Source organism: Pelodiscus sinensis, chromosome 6 (assembly GCF_052426305.1).
Source record: "Pelodiscus sinensis isolate ZL-2025 chromosome 6, ASM5242630v1, whole genome shotgun sequence".
Classification (NCBI taxonomy): domain Eukaryota; kingdom Metazoa; phylum Chordata; order Testudines; family Trionychidae; genus Pelodiscus; species Pelodiscus sinensis.
In genome coordinates this window covers 86400932-86417874 of record NC_143057.1, presented here as the reverse complement: position 1 = coordinate 86417874, position 16943 = coordinate 86400932, and the positions used below count along the sequence as shown (strand labels likewise).

Below are 16943 nucleotides of genomic sequence, written 5' to 3'. Positions count from 1 at the left end.
ACTGGTGGTGGTGGGTCTGCAAGTCTGTTTGTTCAAAAACTTCTAAACAATAAGAGTTAGGGCCACCAAGTTAGGATAAGAGGAAGCTGCATATCAAACTTAAAGCAAGGTCTTGGATGTGCTGAGTAAAGGGGAAGTGCTAGGAATAGGACTGTTTTCCATAATATGGAAAGGGAGGGGGCAGAGAGGAAAGATTTCACACTCACAGTGACCACTAGGACAGCAAGTGCGGAGGAGGGAGGAAGGCAGGGTCTGCCATCTGTTGCCTGCCACCAGACAGGGCAACTTCCTCCCTGCTCCAAACCCTTCCCTGCCACTCAGTGGTGGGGAGGAGGGAGAGAAAGCCCAGCTGGAAGGGAACCCTCCACCCCGCACTCTTACACCCCTCCACATTCCCAGCTACCTGTTATAGGTAGAGACTTAGCTTCGTCACTTCAGTGCATAGAATTTACAAAGAGCGATGAGGACCAAGTGAGTAAACAGGTCAGATTTTAATTGACAAATGAATAGTTGGGACAGGGTGAAAAGCCATTAATAGCTCTGGCTTAGAGTTCTAGTATGTTCCACATCTGATGAAATGGGTCTTTGCCCATGAAAGCGAATGCTCCAATAAATCTGTTAGGCTACATCTATACTGCATTCTTTTTCTGCAAAAGCGTATGTAAATGAAGAACGGAGTAGAATATCGCCATGCTTCATTTGCATAATTAGGGGCTGCTTTTGCACAGAAAGGAGCTGTGTGGACGTCTCCTTTTTGCGCAAAAACCCACTCTTGCACAAGAGCAGTTCTTTCTGAAAAAAAAAATGAGGTAGAAGGTACCACAGGACTTATGAATAAATGAGTCCTTTATATGGTGACAAGTATCAGAGGGGTAGTCATGTTAGTTTGAATCTGCATAAACAATGAGAAGTCCTATGGCACCTTCTACCTCACGTTTTCAGGAAGAACGGCTCTTGCGCAAGAGGGGCTTTGTGTGCAAAAAGGAGCCATCTACACAACTTTTTTCTATTTTAAATGAAGCAGACTTTTCCCAGCATATTTGTATTAGTTTCTAGTAGTCATGGGTCTGCTTCATTTAAAATGGAAATAAGTAGCATACCCTCTCGCTTTAGCACATGACATTTGCGCTGTATGTTTACTGATACCAATGAAAGCGCTACATTAAAATATCCATAGACTGGAGATTGTCAGTTACCCTTCATCATTTGTAGAGTCTGAATAATAGAGGAAAAGTGCAGACCCTCACACAGTATTCAGCTCAAGCAAGCATGTATGTGAGTATTTTTCCTTACTTATTTTGAGTGTTTAATTTTTTCTTTCAAACTGAGATGGAATCATTATTTGCTTCCTGTGGTGACTCAGTTTGGTATTCTGTATGAGGATGCTTATCACATGTACATATGGTGAAAGGATAGGTGTATTTTTAGAAATTTTGGAAGTAAACAACACATTCCATTTACCTTAGCAATCTCATTGATGATTTCTTGGTACTTATTTGCAGATGACACTAATCCAGCCTGTTCTAATGTGCGAAGATTTCTTTGTATTTTCCTTTTCTTTTGTTCTATTGGTAGCTGTCCATCTTCAAGCATGGACTGACTGTGCTTCATTTTCTCTGGAGTTTTAGAATCTAAGATGGCACGTTTCTCTACCACCTTTAAGTGCTCGGATTCCTGGACAAAATATGGAAAAAAAACCCAATTCATTACAATGTCCAGATGTTCTAACCTCTGTGTGGTAAAAAAAAGACAACAGTGAACTGAGAATTAGCGTGTGTAAATAAATTTTTTGTTTCTCTCCATTTTGACTAAACTATGTTTTGAGGCACGATAGGAGTGAACTCGCTTTTCAAGACACCTTAAAAGTAGGCCCATTATTAATGAACTTGTAAATGTGTTAGCTGGGTCATAGGAAGCCTGTTTGAATTGCAGTCCCATGACCTGAGCTAAAACCCATTTAAACTGAAAGACGCTGATGGATTTTAAGGATTGGGGGCTCCGATATAAAGTCCATTAAAGGGTCCTCCTTTAAAAAAAAAAAAAAAAAAAAAAAAAAAAAAAAGATCAAGAAAAGCCAAAATGTGACATCAGTGGCATAGCTTGTGCATCTACTAACTATTTCAGGCTGCAACATTTGAGAGAAGTCTGCAGAAGACAAGAGATTCCCACGCAATTCCCATACGGAGGGAAAGCTATAAGCTGTTTCCCACTCATTTGTTTATGTACATTGGTTGCATAAGCAAACAAACTAAGTGGGAGAATTCTTAGTTAAAGACGAAAGTTAAAAACAATTTGCTGATGGAGGTGAAGAGTTTTGAAAAAAGTCTCATCTCATTTTATGAAATGTTAGGTATAAAAAAATAATTCTCTCTCCATTGCTAACTGCCCTCAGAGCTGCCAGAGGAAAGCAAAGAGTGGGCAAAGATGCAAAAGGGGCAACTAACCCAGAGCCTGGTTATGTAAAAGGGCCCAGGGCTCCCAGCCAGCGTTGCTACTGCAACAGCTGGAGCCCTGGGTACTTTAAATTAGGGATGTGAACGGGTAACAGTTAGCCATTACCCGGGAGCAGCCCTCCGCCTGCAGTGCTGATACCCAGCACTCCTGGGCTGGGAGTCCACAGCCTTGTGGGAAACAGGGTGGGGGAAGGGCTGACGGCTCTCAGCCCGCAAGTTGACAGCCCCCTTGCACTGCTGCTTCTGCCCTCCATGAAGCTGCAGACTTCCAGCCCACATAGGCTAGGAGCCAGCAGCTCCACTGGGCTGGGGCAGTCCTATGGCTGCTCCCCCTGCAGATTCCCGTTTAATTAGTCAGCCAGCTAAACTTAACGTTTAACAGGATAACTAATTACATGGGATTTTACATCCCTAGTTGTTGCTGGAACCCCAAGCAGTGCAGACTGGGCAGCTCTGATGGGCTGGCTGGGGGAGACTAGCCTAAAGCACCACCCTCCTGGTTCCCTCATTTTACCCAGAGGGGAAGAGAAACTGCTCAGAGGGGCAAGAGATTGCCAGAGAAAATTGGTTACCTATTTTAAATCCAGCACAAGGAATATTATATGAAGAGGAAAACAAAAATAACTTGGTATTTACCTGCTGTGCAGAGGCTGGTGTTTCTAAGATTTCTAAGAGCGTATTTCCTGGTTGCGTTCGTATCACATCAACAACAAGCCTTTTTGTCCTTAAAGGAGCAAACAATAGAAGTTGTTATAAGACAGCTGGCATAGAAAGCATTCAGTTTCTTCATTTGTGGCTCAAAGTTAAAAGATCCAACATGCAAAATGCTGGTATTTTTCAAAGACAGAAGCTCTGAAATCTAAATTATTAGCAGCCGTACTAAGTTGAACAATGTCTTTTTGATATGGACTTTGATACAAAAAAAGTGTATATCTGCTTGTTTTCCCTTTATCATTTGGGAGTTTCAATTATCATGGCGATAGATGCCATAATAAGACTCCAGCTGCATTTGCATCAACTAAGTTAAGACTCCAACAAAGTACAAGCTGGAAACACTCATCTTTTCAAAGTCTGACCTATGCATAAGGTGCTTATAAGCCATCTGAATTTACACTGATTTAGAAGTAGACATTGCCAAACTTCAGAAACATACACATTAATGTGTATTACTGTACTTTGCTTAATAAAAACACCTCTAGGAGCAGAGAATACACGTTTTCTTTGTACCAAACAAACCAAAGGAAGCAATGGAGAAACTAGTCTTGTTCAAGCAAAGTTTAAATCAGTCTTTAGCAAATCAGAATCTCTTACAGAAATGATACAAATATATCTATATATTTGAGAAATATTGGTCTGAGTCTGTTTGTTCAAGAACTCCTTAAGAAGTTTGGACTTACTATTGTACAGAATGAGAGAAAGCTCTGCCCGATGAGACACCCCCCACCATTCTGAGGCCCTTCATACTCCCAACGTTCACTCTTCCACGCCCTCAGCCTCCTGCTTGGTGTAAAGGCTGCGATTGCCGTCAAGTGTACCCTGATGGAAGCTAACGTAAGTCTTGTGTCTTTTACATAATCCAGCACCAGAGGAGCAGATGGCTGTTCTGTATGGTGGTGGTTCGTGGCACACCAGGAGTGAATCAGCACCACTTATGAAGGTAAGTTTTCCTTGTGGTTTGTCTGTGTATGAGGACACGCTGAACTGGTGCTGAGCAGAGGGATTCGAATGGGTTTAGCCAATGAGGAACCATGTTCTGAGGTTCAGGGTGTATATCTGGGGGTGTACTAGGCATCCTCGGTTCTGGGTGAGCACGTTCGGAAGTGCTGGGAGGTGAATCGGTGCACATTCAGACAGACAGTGGAGGAAGGGGAACCAGTGCTGGTGTGGCCAAGCTGGTGCTATGAGGATGAGCCTTGCCCTGTCCATCTTCACCTTCTGAAGAACTCGTGGGATCAATGGTATGGGAGGGAAGGCGTAGAGGAGAGGTCCGTGCCAGCTGATGAGAAAGGCATCCCCCATGGACGTGTGGCTGAGGCCCTGCCTGGTGCAGTACTTGTGGCATTTCACATTGCGGGGGGGGGGGGGGGGAGGGGGCGCGGAGGGTTGCAAAGAGATCTACTCTGGGAGTCCCCCAGCATCAGAAGAGCTCGAGTAGGACTCCCCCATGCATTTCCCACTCGTGTTTCACGTCAAAGTGCCTGCTTAGGAAGTCTGCAGTCACGTTCATGGTGCCAGGTAAAATAGATGCCGTAGGGGTTATTCCGTGGCAAATGCATCAATTCCAGAAGTGGATGGCTTCCGTGCATAAGGAACGGGAGTGAGCGCCGCCCTGGCAATTCACATAATACATGGCCGTGACGTTGTCCGTGAGTACCCTCACCATGGTGTTCTGGATGTGGTTGAGGAAGGATTTGCAGGTGTTGAAGATGGCGCATAGTTCTAAGAGGTTTATATGTAGTTGTGCTTCTTATGGGGACCATTGGCCCTGCACTGAGAGAGATCCCATGTGTGCTCCCCATCCTAGCAGAGAAGTGTCTGTCAAGATTTGGTGGAGGGGTGGCTATTGATGGAAAGGTACCCGATAGGAGATTCTTGTGGTTGGTCCACCACAAGAGTGATCGTGTAATGGAGGGTGGAGGCGCTACTGACCTGTGGAGGTTGTATCTGGTGTGGTTGTAGACCAGTGTCAGCCAGTATTGAAGGGTGTGAAAGTGTAGTCTGGTGTATTTGACCACGTATATTGTGGCAGCCATATGGCCCATCAATCTCAGGCATGTTATGAGTGAGACGGTGGGACTGACGGTAATGGTATGAATGAGGTCCTGGATGGTCTGAAATCTTTGCAGAGGTAGAAAGGCTCTGCCTGCCAGTGAGTCCAGGTGAGCACCTATGAACTCGAGGTTCTGGATCAGGTGCAAAACGGACTTTTGCTTGTTGAGGAGGAGTCCGAGCAACTGGAAGACTCGCCTGGTGAGTTGGATCACGTGAGAGACCTCAAGTGCCGAAGGACTCGAGTAGGCAGTCGTCCAAGTACGGGAAGATGAGTACTCCTTGCCATTGGAGGAAGGCCGTGACTACCGCTTACACCTTTGAAAACACCCTGGGGGTTGAGGATAGCCTGAAGGGAAAGACTTTGTATTGGAAATGATCCTTTCTGACGACAAACCGTAAGAATCTTCTGTGGGCTGGATGGATAGGGACGTGAAAATAGGCATCTTGGAGGCAGAGGGCAGCAAACCAGTCTTGTTGATCCAATGTGGGAATTATGGCAGCTAAGGTGATCATTTTGAATCATTGTTTCCGTAAGAATTTGTTCAGACAGTGGAGGTCTAGGATGGGACACCTCCGGACCTTTTCTGGGTAAGGAAATAATGCTAGTAGAAGCCCCTGTTTTTGAACTCGTTTGGGGCTGACTATGGCACCCAGGGAAAGAAGGCGGTCGACTTCCACTTGTAGGAGGGCCTTGAGAGAGGGGTCCCTAAAAGGGATGGGGTGGGAAGGCTGGTGGGTGGAATGGAGGTGACGGGAATAGGGTAACCTGTTTGAACAATTTCCAGTACCCATCTGTCTGTGATGATTGGGGCCCATTTGGTGGAAGAAGGGCCTCAACCAATGGTGAAAGTGTTCGGTAAGACTATCTGTGGTGCTGCCTGTGACTGTATGCTCACCCCCAACCAAGGCATCAAACTTGCTGCTTGTTGTTGGGAGCAATGTGTGGCCTGCCCTTTACATTGCAGTGTCACTGGGGCCTCTGGTGTGAGCATCGGTTATTGAAACCCCTCCATTGCTGGGGTTGCTGCTGCCATTGGTGTCTAACGTAGGAGTAGTCGTACCTACATTGGTATGGGGTGTACAGCACCTCTTAAGGGGGGTGTATATATCCCCAGTGTTCACCGAGTTGTTTGGGACTCCTTAGAAGAGTGTAGGATCGTGTCCATATACTCCGCAAAAAGCTTGTCTTTGTCAAAGGGTAAGTCCTTGACCTTGCTCTGAAGGTCTAGCCTCTTCCTCTCCTTGTCGGAGCCCTGTTGCTTGAAATGTGGGGCCTTAGCCCTCTGTTGGGCTGCATCAACGACTAAGGAGTTTGGTTGGGGATGGACAAAGAGGAATTCCATCCCTTTGGGAGGCACAAAATATTTTCTGTCAGCCTTTTTGCTCATTGGTAGAGTGGACGCTGGAGCGTGCCATATTTCGTCGGCAATTTCCAGGATGCCCTCATCGAGGAGAATGGCCAGGCGTGACCTGTGCTGCGGCTGGAGGTTCCTAAAACGTTTATGCTGTTTGTCCTTGAGTCCCTGCAACGGTATTTCCTGGGTGATGGCTACTCGTTTAAACAACTCCTGAAACTGACGGAGGTCATCAGGCAGGGAGGTCTTGCCTAGAGAGTGCTTCGTCTGGCAGACAGGAATGAGGTGGAGAAACCCCAGTTGGCTGGTCCGCAAAGGGAATGTGCTCCGGTTCAGATGGAAGCTGTCTGCTCTGGAGAGGTGAGCAGAGCTGGAGTTGGAGTTGGGAAGAGCCTGGGCGAAGCATAGTTGTATGCAGATCGTGAGTGATAAGAGTGTCTGTTGTGAGAGTCTCGGGAGTAACGGTTGTCGCGATGATAAAGATAGTCACGCGGTGAGTGTCTGTCTGGGTGGCGAGAGTGCGAGCGATATCAATGGCAGCGTGGAGAGTATGGTGAGCAAGAGCGGTTGTATGATGCCCTAGAAGAAGCAAGGGAGATGGTGGGTCGTCTGTAGTGGTGCCTTTGATGAAAGGGTCCTGCAGCCAGGAATGGAGATGGGATTCTGGAGGAGGGAGGAGACGACCTGTGGTGGCTCCCACTGTGGTATGGGGAGCGCAGTGCTGGAGGGGATGCTGATGGTGCCGGAGAGAAGAGGAGAGAGTGAGAGCGGCTCCAGGGCGATGAAAGCAGTGGCATAAGGCTCAGCGCACCAGCTTGGGAGGCATACACTGAAGCACTAGCCTGCACCGCACTCCCTGGAGCCGGCAATTTCAGCACCGCAGCAGCCAGTGCCATGGTGGAGGTCAGTCGCGCCGGCGCCGAGAGTTCTGGCACTGCGAGGTGATTTGGAGATGGTGCGGATGTCGGCGCCATACCTTGTGGTTCAGAGGGAGCCCTCATTGGTGGCTCAGGGGTCGGTGTCGGCAGCATGAGTGCAGGCTGAGCCGGTGGCGCCTCTGATGCTGTGGTCTGTACTGGCTCCGTGGCAGTTTTGACCTGCGAGGTGCAGTGGTTGCGGAACGCGGCTTTATAATGCCAGACGTTCCTGGTCTGTCCCCCTGGCTCTCCTTACCGTGCAAGGCAGCCAGCAAGGATCTGGTAGGGGAGAGCCTGGGTTTCTTTTGATTGGTGGTAGTGGGGGATGAAGCCCGTCGTTTAGGGGGCTCTTCCCTGGTAGTAGTGTGCTGCAGCTGCAGGGCTTTATCGAAGAGGATCATCCGAAGGCGCCTCTCCCTGTCCTTCCTAGCCCTGGAGGTAAGTTTACAGCAATGAGGATATTTCTGGGGGAACATGAGCTTCACCCAGACACTTAGTGCAATCAGAGTGGCCATTGGAGGCTGGCATTGCCTCCCGGGAAGAACCGAACTTCTTAAAGCCAGTGGACATGGCAGGTTTGAGCCAGCGGTCAGATAGTTCAGCCTGTAAGTAAGGGTGAAGGGGGTACTTTGTTGTGACCAGGGAGAAAAGTCTGTTTCTGAGCTTTTCCTCTTAAGGATTTTTTTTTGTGGGGGAGGAGCAACTATTTACAGGAGACGAACCGGGAAACAGCTGACAGACAAAGAAGGCAACGCTGCTGCGTTAATTTTGTCTTTTTCTCTTTTTTGTTTTAAACTAATGGGATAGGAAGAAAGGGGAAGAAATGGTAGGTGGAAGACTAGAGCAAAGCTAGTCTCCAAGAGCTGAAATGAAGAGTGTGGTTCCAAGCATCTGCAGCCTGAGGCTGTCTTGAACTGGTGGGAGGCCAGACCACGCACCAAGAAAAAGAGCACAAAAGCAGCGAGCCCCGCAGCAGATCCCTCCGTCTGCAGCACCGGGGCAAGCCCAGCACCCATAGTGGAGCAGCCGCGGGGACATCCTCGAAGAAGAACTTGTTGTTATAGTAACTGAGTTAGGTCACTGGGGTCAGCCCAGCTAGTTTGGGCTTGTTCTAGTTAGTTCTGTGCTATGCAATAACATGGACACTTGCAACTACTCAAGCTCTCTGCAGTTCCACAGATTTCTTCCTATACTGTGAAACTCCCCATGACATAGCAGAATGTATCCAATGAAACGAGGAGGAGGTTAACTTAAAAATAAAAACAGCTAGGCTGATCTTAATATAATGTTGCTGAAAGGACAACAACATCCTGTACAAATAGTAAATCCAAACTTAAGTATGAAGGAGGACAGAATTGCATTTGCCTTAAAGTCTAGATAACTCATAATACATCACTAAAGATAATGTGTTAGGATACTATTTCACAATGTGCAAAAATGCAGGTAGCAATAACTTCATAAGAGCTACAATATTGACATTTTACAAAGTTTGTTTCAGACTTTGAAAGATTCTGCATAAAGTGGAGATTTAACTGGTTTGATAGAGATCCTTCTATTTTCAGGCCCATGGTCTGAATTTTCCTGGTCAATAATGACCTAAACTAATAACCCTGTTCAGATGTTGTCCCACTACATGACTTTGCAATTCCTTGAACTACATAAATGCGTTGTTTTTCAAAGCACCACTATTCCTATTAACATTAAATGGAACCTGTGGGTGCTCAGCACCTCTAAAAATCAAGAAACTTAGGGAAGTGTTCAAATAAAGATTTAGTATTGTGATTTTCATGCACCTACATGATTTAGAAACATCAATCCCATTCACTTCCAAGATGATTTGTGAGCTTAAGTAACTTTGATTGCTTTTGACAAATCTACTTTAGACACCCAAGTTTGAAAACATTGGTTTAAATCTTAACTAGCTTTGGAGTGTGTTTTCCAGAATTACATCCCAAACTCTTAGGAGGCAAATTTCATGCTCACTCTGGGCCGAAGTTTTGATTTTAGCACTATCTTTGATCTGTGTTACCAGTGAGGTTGTACAAGATAGGAATCGGCACAGGATATGGCTAATGGCTGGCAAAGCACCAGACTTTTATATCACCAAAAGGTTCAAGCTATTGACTTAATTCTTTGTAGACTACCAGACAAATGAATGGTTGTGAGGATCATATGGTCTGAAAAACATTAGTGTTCTAATTGGAAGTTTAAAAAAAATTAATTGCAAACCTGAACAAAGTTAGCTTATATTATTGGTATTGTTTAACAACTTTACCTCAAAGATAAAGATACACACACACACATATATGTGAACAAACCGTACTTTATCATCAATCCTTTTAAATCTTGACCTTCACCTTCCTGTAACTCATACTTGCTAGTCAAAGATAGTGAAATCTCTGTCTTTGCAAGCTGACTCAATGTGTTTTCTTTGTTAGGATCATTGGGATCAACAGCTCCTTCCCCTGTAAGAAAAAATATGGCTCTTATTCTGTTAGTTTACTGACTTGTGACATGAACTGGTGCATGAACCCAAAACACTAGGACGTGTCAAAGAAAACAGAAAAGCAGTCAAAGATCTCTCAACATGTACTATATCTAGACAAAATAACTATGTTTAAATTCAAAAGTTTTTTTCGGCCATGAAACAATTAACAGCTTCCCTCTATTTAGAAACAGCAAAATTATAGTACCTAGTTTTTACTAGACATTTCAGAAAACAGAATCTGAATATCTAGGCAAAGATTTTTGAAATACTAAATTCAGAGGTATTTTCACCTTAAATTGGTGACAAATTGTCTTTCAAGACAATTATACAGATAGGGCTCAAACATGTGTTTCTTTACTGAAAAAGTTGTGTAGTTATTTAACTTCCATAGAACAGAGATAGGATAATCACACTGATAAAGTGTTCCTGTTACTAAGTTGTCTCTAAGGCAACCAATATATGCTAGATATTTTCTAAACAAAGATGTGCTCTCTGCATTATTATTAATAGTTCTAATGATCTTCTTTTAGCTTTAGTGCCATCGAGTTGACCCAACATAGGTGTCCATCTCCATTCCAGTCTGCCTTGAGGCAGTTCTTGGGAACGTCACAGATCAAATTCTTTTTCTATAGCATCCACCCATCTAGTGTTCTAACCCTTTTCTTATCCTCCATTTTTTTTTTTTAACAGCCTGTTTCTGTATGTGCTTCTAATCTTTTCATAGGGTCAAATCATCTAACCCTGGATCCCCTCAGCTTTCATATAATGGATCTCACCTTCACACTTCCCTCAGAACATTCGTTCTGATGGTCCACCCTTGTAACGCCAAGCAACGATCTCAAAATGAAACAGTCTGCTTTTATGGAAAATGCTCCAGAATAAATACCCATTGTGAATATATTCAAGTAGTTCACAGATCAGAGCTACTGCTGACTCTGGGAATTAGCTCTCCTAAGAATCTCATTTTAGAATATCTTTTCAGTTATAAGAATTACAAAAATTATGTTAGGAAAAAGTCCTAAATTTTGAAGACACAGAAGTAACCAAACAAATTACTTGTTGCCCATTTAGGGCCCATTCTCAAATTACTATAACCAACAGGCAAAAACAAGGAGGGGCGCTGAAAACAACTTACCAAGGAAAGACTCTACATCAGGAACAGTCCCTAGTCCCTTCAGCAGTTCATTCAGTAGGTCATTCTGATCAGGAGCAATGGCATCCTGGTGTTCTAATAGCAGCTAGAAACAAATGCAAACAAAATGATTATCAATGAAGCCACTGAAAACACTCCATTTCTCCAAATGGTACTCGGTTTTGTACATTTTATTTGTGAGCATGAAGTCTTCCAAGTCACAGGGGGCAGACAACATGAATACAGACTGTGGAGGACAGAAGAAAAAAGTGCTTGTGTAACCCACACACCTAGCGTGGTCCACTGTCCCATGTTGTGGCACTTGAAGCCATATCCTATATGCAAATGTAACCACCACCAGGTGGATTTGAACCTTGGACCTCTGGAGGTTAGTGTAGGAGTCTATAACAATGTTCCTTAAACTTTTTAAGATCGAGGAACAACATTTTTTTTTAAATGAGGAACACTAAGAATTTTTTTGTTGGGGGGGGGGGGAAAAAGGTGTGTGTGTGTGGGGGGGAGTTACTGAGCAAAAAAAAAAGTGCCTGCCCCTCTAGAGAGGCCATTTTGAACTCTGTTCTCCATGGCACACCTCCAACTGCCTCGCAGCACACCAGTGTGCTACAGAACAGTTTAAGAAACACTGCTCTATAGCTTACGCTATAAAGTCTGCTGATTCTCAGCTTAGGCTGTAGAGTGCCCTACATCTCTGGCTGTAAGCAGTCTGCCTGCCAGTCTGCTGATTGTGTACATTTGATGAGGTGGTAATATTTACCCAAAGATGAACCAAACTGAAGAGGGTGAAAAAGCTCTAAGTTAGCAGCTGCTTAAACAATTAAGCAAACATCACTGCTAAAGAGATTCAGAATTGGCACTTCACATGAGGCCAAAGATTTAACTCCTGTGGTATCAATTTGGTACTTTTTAAATGGACTAAGTTCACTTTTAAAAGTAAAACTTTTAGTAGTATGCTTTTATTGCTCGAGTCAGTGATTTGAATCACACAGACAACAGGAAGTACAAACGCTATTCATAATACTTGTATTGCAACGCTTCCAAACAGGAATGGTTCTGTAGGCCATAAAAAGCCTCGGAGAACAAACTTGTTAACATGCTGAATTATAAAAATGCATGAATAGTATAGCCTGAAGAATGAGTTTCCTGTAATTTGATTGCTCATTTCTATACCCATCACTAGCTTTTACTTCAGGAAGCAAGTAGCATTGTGCAGAGTTTGATAACAGTTTGTATTTGCTAGTCCTCACGTTCGGTTTTCCACGTAAACAGGATTCTTAGTATGGAAGTCTGTTTTTAAGTCATGGTGCCTATAACTACCAATTTAAGTATGTGTGAAGTAAAACATATGCTATAATTACAAATTTCATAACTGATAGTTTGGAGAGTGCAAAACCCTATTCAAATCAAAAGTGGTTTTCACTGAAATGTACAGGCAGCTAAAATGCTTCATATATGGGAAATTAAGGCACATTAAACATTCTGGGGGAGACATTCAAAGACAAATGGCAGTTTGGTGCATAACATTTTGCTTTTGACAATTTCCCCTCTGTTTCATCTGCATGATAGCCCTGACATTTGACATTTTACACAGTACATGCTGTGTACATAAACATGCATACATTGAAATGGCAAATTATGAGATATACAAAAAATACAGTATCTTTAGACATAAAGCTGCCTTGTTTCAAATCTTAACACTTCCTCCACACATATGAACTACATGAAATCTTGGGGAAAAGACTGTCCCCTTTGACTAGTATTCTACCGCATGACATCAAAAGCGTTCAGTTAATTCTGATGAAATACAGAACTCACTAGACCAGATTACGTAGTGACAAAATGAGAGGTTCCCCATAATTATCTGCACTAACTGATATCCAGCCTTTAAGTCACAAACTTGACAACAGGATAGGAGGAGATGAATATCATGCTCGACACCTAAATATTAAGTGTAGACAGACAGGAAATAAAACCTGTACCCTCAATTCAACCTTGAGTTGCAGCTCTGTTAAATCTAGCCAACACTATGTCTCCTGGTAGGCTAAGCCCATTAATTCATGCATGAGTAAAGCTGATTTTAACTCACCATCATGGGAGTCAAGTATTCAATAGTTCTAAAAGAATACTCAGAATGTAACAATTCTGGGTTTTGCAAGTTAGCAGATCACTGGTAGTATACAGAATACCAGCTGTGGAAGAACCATATGGTATACATCTAAATTATGTCCTAGTTAATCTCACAAACTGAAGTTTCTGCATTCCATCTGTTCCTTATCCAGAATAAACAGACTTGCAGGATACCACTGTCCCCTAAATCACACACTTACATCTGCTTCCAGCCAAACACATGATGGAATACCAAAGTCATGAAGAGTAGAAGATTTTACTTTATCTCAAAGTCACACTAACTCCTAAAAAAACCAAGTCCCCTTCTTTACCAAGAGGAAGTCTGTAATGCAAATAACCTAACAAATGGTTCACCAATATTAGATACCAAAAAAAATGTTCTGCAATTTCTTCCTTTCAGTTAAATGCTCTAGAAAAAAAATACATTTTATTGTCCGATTCTTATTTTGGTTAGCACTTTGTTCCTAAACCCATGTCTGTACAATTTCTATTGGGGATAACAGGATGGAAATGCATTCTCTCCTGCCAAACACAAACTTTTTTACTGTAAAAGTTACAGTAAATGTTAATAACAGTTTGATTTTAAGGTTATTCCAAGTATTTGGATATGGAGATGATCTATTTGGACAAGAGATTATCAGAAAGGAAGAGTGTAAAGGAATTCCTTAGCATTTTAGGAAAGCCATTATGGAACACCACAGTTATGTGATTTTATGAAAAAATTACTCATCTCTCAAAAGTGATTTGAGAAGTTTCCCAAGAACAGATTAAATAGTTTAACAATTGGTACCCTTTGCTCAGTAGCTAAGTTTCTTTCTATTTACTTACTGAATGGGTATTAATGATTTCCTCAATGGAGATGTATATGACCGGTTTGCTGAGGGTTACCATGTCAGAGTACTCATCAATATTGAATTTCTCTTCTGGCTCAGGAACATCACATGCTGTCTGAAAAAAATTCCTAAGGAAGGTGTAAGATGAAAAAGGTGAAATACGTGTACAATAATAAAAACAGCATAGTTTAGCTAACTGTAGAGAACTGGAATTAACTTGTTTAAAATGCAAGTTATAGGACAATTTCTACTTTATCAAATCTATATAGGAGTGCCAGAGTACAAATCATAAGCAGCATGTCACAATATAAATGGGAATGCTTAAATGTTACTTCTCCCTAGACAGAACAGCAGAATTATTTCTTAAAAAAAAAAAGATTTTCCTTTGTCAGCTACAAAGTTGTAAGCAAGTTGGCATATCTTTTTGATGTTCTGAGACCCGTACTCTACAACCTGGATTAAAAAAAAATCCTCCAGAAAATAATCTTATGTATACTAATACAAGTTGCCAGCAAGTTCAATTATAGCTTGAATTAATGGACCATAAAGTGGATAGAAAGCAGACTATATTGTTGGGCTCAACAGATAGTGACTGATGTTCAATTTGCAGCCAGTATCTAGTGCAGTGCATGAGGGGTCAGTCCCAGGGCTAGTTTTGTTCAGCATCTTCATTAATGAGCTGGATGATGGGGTGGATTGTACCTCAGAAAGTTTGTGGATGACACCAAGATAGGGGGAGAGGCAGATATGCTTGAGGATAGGGAATTCGGTCCAGAGTGACCTAGACAAACTGGAGGACTGGGCCAAAATACATCGAATGAGATTCAACAAGTGCACATTTCTGCACTTAGGACAGAAGAATCCCATGCATGGCTACAGGCTGGGGACCAACTGGCTAAGCAGCAGTTCTGTAGTAAAGGACCCAATGATAACATTGGATGTGAAACTAGATACAAGTCAGCGTGGCCTTGTTACCCATTTGGCAGTGGTGAGTCCACATTCAGAATAATATATCCAGTTTTGGGTTCCCCACTGTAGAAATGATGTGGACAAAATGGGGAGAGTCCAGCAGAGGGCACCAAAAATGATTAAGGGGCTCGGGCATGTGACTTGAGAAGAGGCTGAGTGAACTGGTCTTATTTAGTCTGCAGAAGAGAAGAATGAAGGGGGCTTTAATAGTAGCATTCAACTACCTGAAGCAAGGGTTCCAAAGAGGATGGAGCTAGGCTATTCTCAGCCGTGGCAGATGACAGAACAAAGCAGCAATGGTCTCAAGTTGCAGTGGGGGAGGAATAGGTTGGACATCTGGAAAAATTATTTTACTAGGAGGGTGGTGAAGTCCTGGAATAAGTTACTTAGAGAATGTGGTAGAATCTCCATCCTCAGAAGTTTACACAGCCCGGCTTGACACAGCTCTGGCTGGAATGATTTAGTTGGGGTTGGGTCCTGCTTTGAGTAGGGGATTAGACTAGATGACCTCCTGAGGTCTCTTCTAACCCTCATCTATGATTTTAAGTTGTCAATGTCCAGTCTGATAACACTGCTGTGTAGACATAGCCTATTTCGGAATAACTAACATTATTATTATTATTAACAACAACTAACATTATTCCAAAATAACAGTCCAAGTCTGCTCTACAAGCAGTTATTTCAACATAATGTCGAGCTGGAGGACTTCTTACTCTGACTCCTATAACTCTCATTTTACGAGGCTCAAGGGAAGTTGGAGGAAGAATGCTTTAACTCGGACTTCCTGCTATGTAGACAGCACTGAAAGCCAAAATAAACTATTTTGGACTTAATCTATGCAATTGACATAGCTCAAGTTGCGTAGCTTATTTCTTCTTTACCCCTCTGTTCTATAGATATGTCTATACATGGCAGTCAGATATGTTACATTTAAACACATTTAAAATCCCTGTGCTGCTCCATTGGAATGTTTAAACTATTAAGTGCTCAGGGTCAATGCATACAATATAAGGATTTAAGGGAAAAAAGTTACAGGATTGCTCATATATAGCCTCTAAATGAAGATTACGTAATAGTCCTTAATTTTTTTCATATAGTGGAGACCTTTCTAAAAGGAATAATTAATGTACATTTGAATTGTTCTGCTGTTAAGATAATTTCATGATCATAACCACTCCAAAAATACAAGGTAAAACACAAATTTGAAATTGTTTCTTTGCAACACAAAAGGTCTCTTGGGAAAATCCAGATATTCTAGCACAATATTTTAAGTGTCATTTCCTACAATTGTTTCAACTGAGATGGAGGAAGTAAAAAACACACACACAGCTCTTCCCTGGCTGGGAAATAGTTCACCTTTACAAAAAGAATATTCTCAGCCACCCGACTGACAAAACAATCAGTTGTTCAGCTTACTTAAAGCAAGCATTACTGGGTGTGCGTTATACAATGAAATGCTCCATTAGACTCATTACTTCATTTTGCACTAAAAATTCTTAATTGGACTGAATTCTGATGGTCAATACCAGAATTACTTACTAAGCCAGGGGTTGTCAACCTTTTCAAACCCAGGAGCCAAACTACATTAATATACAGAACAAGTGGTCAGCAAAGAGCCAGTATAAAAATGCTCATTTGCATGACTGAAAATATACAACTTAGTATTATTGATAATTGACAATGATTAATAATAGCATAAAAGAAACTTTGTACTCACAGACTTTATTTAATGGGACTTCTGCTAATGCCAGGGCTGCAGGAATCAAGGTTGAGGTGTATGAGGGGCTCAGGGTAGGGGGTTGGGATGTGTGAGAGATGCTGGGGGCTGGGTATGGGAAGTAGAGTATGTGGGGGGAGGGGGAGGGTTGGGGCCTGGGGC

At 42.7% G+C, this 16943-nt stretch overlaps 1 protein-coding gene across 6 annotated transcripts in view; it reads right to left on the bottom strand.

The window, feature by feature from the left end:
* IQGAP2 (IQ motif containing GTPase activating protein 2) overlaps nucleotides 1-16943 on the bottom strand; it is a 214712-nt gene that overhangs the window by 7321 nt on the left and 190448 nt on the right. For all 6 annotated transcript variants that reach the window (XM_075932302.2, XM_075932305.2, XM_075932304.2 and 3 more), the window contains 5 exons: nucleotides 14091-14223; nucleotides 11121-11223; nucleotides 9821-9962; nucleotides 3090-3177; nucleotides 1462-1674 (listed from right to left, as the gene is read on the bottom strand). In XM_075932302.2, coding sequence (XP_075788417.2) covers nucleotides 1462-1674; nucleotides 3090-3177; nucleotides 9821-9962; nucleotides 11121-11223; nucleotides 14091-14223 — 679 coding nt within the window. The remainder of the gene's footprint in view (nucleotides 1-1461; nucleotides 1675-3089; nucleotides 3178-9820; nucleotides 9963-11120; nucleotides 11224-14090; nucleotides 14224-16943) is intronic.